Source organism: Cynoglossus semilaevis, chromosome 8 (assembly GCF_000523025.1).
Source record: "Cynoglossus semilaevis isolate Cse_v1.0 chromosome 8, Cse_v1.0, whole genome shotgun sequence".
NCBI lineage: Eukaryota > Metazoa > Chordata > Actinopteri > Pleuronectiformes > Cynoglossidae > Cynoglossus > Cynoglossus semilaevis.
In genome coordinates this window covers 166,158-169,672 of record NC_024314.1, presented here as the reverse complement: position 1 = coordinate 169,672, position 3,515 = coordinate 166,158, and the positions used below count along the sequence as shown (strand labels likewise).

General features: G+C 39.0%; 1 protein-coding gene across 2 annotated transcripts in view; it reads left to right on the top strand.

The window, feature by feature from the left end:
* The window catches only part of znf281b (zinc finger protein 281b), a 49,719-nt gene extending 47,504 nt beyond the window's left edge, over nt 1-2,215 (top strand). The window contains exon 10 of one of the 2 annotated variants that reach the window (XM_025057598.1): nt 30-2,215. In XM_025057598.1, the coding sequence (XP_024913366.1) occupies nt 30-587 (558 nt within the window). In that variant the 3' untranslated portion in view covers nt 588-2,215. The remainder of the gene's footprint in view (nt 1-29) is intronic. The other variant, XM_017034821.2, reaches the window with a different exon arrangement.
* The last annotated feature ends 1,300 nt before the right edge of the window (nt 2,216-3,515 follow it).

Genomic DNA, 3,515 nt, shown 5'->3' with positions numbered 1-3,515 from the left:
GCCGGTCGGCCCGCGTTTGTGCCTCCCCCCCTGCCGTCTCCTCGCCGTTGCCCATCACGGCCTCGTCATCCGCTTCCTCCTCCACCTCCTCCAAGTCCCACTATGGCATGCTGGTGGGCTCCTCCTCCTCCCAGGCAGGCTACCACATCACATTGGAACCCACCAATCACCAGCAGCTCACCCCTTCTCAGGAGCTGACCGAACAGCTGGAGAAGCAGCATTCCCCCGGCACTTTTAACCTACCTCCCCAGGATCTGAGTGTGTCTGCGGACGGTTCCAAGGGGCAGCAACCCAAGGCCGGAGGGGGCACTGCACCCACCAACGGATCCAGCTTCCCCGACCTATCCCCACTAAACCCTCCTAAAGAAACCACGTATCAGATTGAGAACTTCGCCCAAGCCTTTGGTTCTCAGTTCAAATCAGGGAGGCGGACCCCTCTGAGCTACGGCAGCGATCCAACAGCAGAAGTTGACCATCGGATACGGACTTCAGTGTCAGAATTCTCAGGGTATACCAGTTTGTTAGCTGATGTCAGTGAGCCAGTAAGTTCAGGATCAAAAACCCCAACAAGCCAAAGTTTCAGATAAGGGTCAAACAAGGTGAAACCAACAGGGGGCTGTTCTGTTACTGTCCACACAGTTTCCCAATGCCTATTTTATTTTCTTCCCGTAGCAAAGATTTGTTTTTTGAAACACTGCCATTAATGTTAATACGAAATGACCAGGGAGGGTCTTCCATGGCCTAAAATGCAATTTTTATTATGTATTTAGTAGTTTAATTTCTGTTTTTTTTTTTAAGCATAGTGATTTTTGACCTTAGCTTCAACTGTAATTTAAAAAAAAAAAAAACAAACATCTAGAGGGTAGCTATGAATTTTTTTTTTTTTTTTTTACCAATCATCAACCATTATTTTAATAATTTGTAAAGTAATAATATTAAGTTCAGTAATATTACCAGTTGTTGCAGGGAAAGCCCATAATTCAAATGGCAAAAAAAAATTATATATTGTCTGTTACAATAAATATTTTTATCTCAGGAAAATAGACAAAATTGTGTAATAAAACTTTGTATTATGAGATGCAATTAGCACAGTTTTTACAGGTGTTCTTTGAGACGTCAAAGCTTTGACTTTTTTGATTTCCTTTTTTTTTTTTTTTTTTTTTTTAACTGCCTGTAGCTATTGATGAGATGACGGTACTGTTGTGACTAGGTGAACACACCCTTGGTTTTCTTTTCTCTTTGGTGAGCCACATGTAACACGAGGTAGTTTGTGCAGGACAACAGATACTGGGAGGTTTGTTTTTGTTTTTTTTGGTTTTTTTTTAGCGGCCCACATACCTCGCATCAGGCGATGGCGACGTTTGTCAAAACGACCACTCCTTTTGCTGTGGCCGACAACAGCTGGTGGGTTGGAAAGTCGAGACTGTCATGTTCCCTGACAGTGTTGCCGTCACTGCCTCTTCAGGATGCAACACTCATCTGTGGCCAAAGTGATGCTTATTTTTTTTCCCGAGTCAAGACTTTTCTGCTCCACTCTTTTGCTGTTCATATATGTGTCAATGAAATCAAACAAGCACTTTTAAGAAAGAAAATCAATGACAACAACCCATTCAATTTGCATATGTGATACATGAGTATTATGGTAATGATCAATGATATTTTATGAGGAGAAAACTGTGAATGGGGGTTTGGATTGATCGAAGGGGTCACAAGGAGGGGAGGCGGGAGGGAGTGAGCGAGTGGGAGGGATTGAGAGAAGAAGTGAATATTGTTCAATGGTTTTAGATAGGAGTTAAAGGGGCGTAATGGGAATTTTAATTGTTTGGGGGGAGGTTTTTTTTTTTTCTCACTATTTTTCAGTAGTAGAAAAGAGGGAATTGAGGGAGCCGGGTTGCTTTTGTTGTGGATTTTTGGGGTGATGATGTAAAAATGAGTTTTGACTTTTTATTTTCAATTTTTATTTTCATTTCTCTTCTATTTAGAGAGTACCTCTTGTATTTATGTGTTATGAGAGACAGGCGGACATGCTGGAACCTATTACTGTCTTCTGGATATGTTCGACACATACCCAAAAAAAAAAAACTCTTCTATTTATTCTCCACCAACCACAACTGAACTTGGTAGCAGCAGAACTTTGTTGGCATGTAGTTTGCAGACCCGGACCCTTGTCACTTTTACTTCGCCATTTTTTTTAAAAATCGCAAAAAAAAAAAAAAAAGACCCTTGTCACTTTTACTTCGCCTTTTTTTTTTTAAAAATCGCAAAAAAAACAAAAAAAAAAACAACAAATCAGCTACAAACTAGGTTACGTTGAATTTTACCCACCTCTGTTTCCCAAACTGCAGCCCTGCGCTCCGAAGAGTTTACAGTGGCCTTTTTTTGTCTTCCATGGCTGGAGCCATTCTGTCCCAGCAGCACGGGTTGTTTTTTTTTTGGGGTTTTTTAAATTTTCTTTTTAAATACGTTGATATCCTTTGACCCCCCCTCTCCCATTTTCCTGTCTGTCAGCTCCATGGCCAAGAGACTTTAAAGCTGCTCAGATCACAGGGAACAAAGACTGACCAGCCATGTCGCTCCAAAACACACTATGCTTGTAAAAGGAAAGAAAATGAAAAGATAATAAAATTGACCTAAATATACCTCATATCACTCAAGTGTAAGAAAGCAGGGACATGTGTTTTTCATGTATGTAGTGGAAATATTTGTAGTATAGGTTTGACATTGTATAATCATTTAACACTGCCTGTGTTTACAAGTATTGAGTGACTGACTCAAAATGCAATTGTATTTTTTTTTTCCTCCTGTAAAAAGCAAAAAAAAAAAAAACAAACAAAAAAAAAACACATCCTCTTCAAGCAGTGTTGCGTTCTAGATGCCTCATTGAACATTCATGTTTCTCATGCTATATCCCTTATTTTTGTTACTTGCCATAATGTGTTTTGATATGATCTCTAGAAGGATAATGTTTACAAAAATGTACAAAAACACTAAAAATGTGTGTTTTCAATGTCTGATTTTTTTTTTTTTTTTTAGTTTTTCTTCAGTATGCATGATAAAGACATTTTTGTATGCCTTTCCCCCCCCCCTCTTGTCACTTGAATACCAAATTTTGTAGCACAAGCCTCAATTTTTCCTTGTCTTATTTGTTCCTGGACTTGTGAGATGGATTTCCAGGCTGTACCCGTTTTTCATGCTGAATGGATTAGAAAAGCCAATAAAATGTTTGTTTTTTTGTCATAACCAGTACCTAATGTTGCTGCCTTTAGGTGCCCATTTTTCTATACATTTTTGAATATTGTTTTGGCAGGATCAGTGTAGAAAATAAATACTTTTGACAGGATGGTCATTATATGTTGACAAATGCTATAGGTTCAGTTTGGGTCATGGAGACTATTTTAAGTATTTTTTTTTATTTTTTTTAGCATACTTTTTGCCTTGCTCTCTCATTAGAATTACCGACAGTCTTTGAATATTTTTTTTTTCCTCCGACCTAGTTTTAAAAACAGTCCGATGCC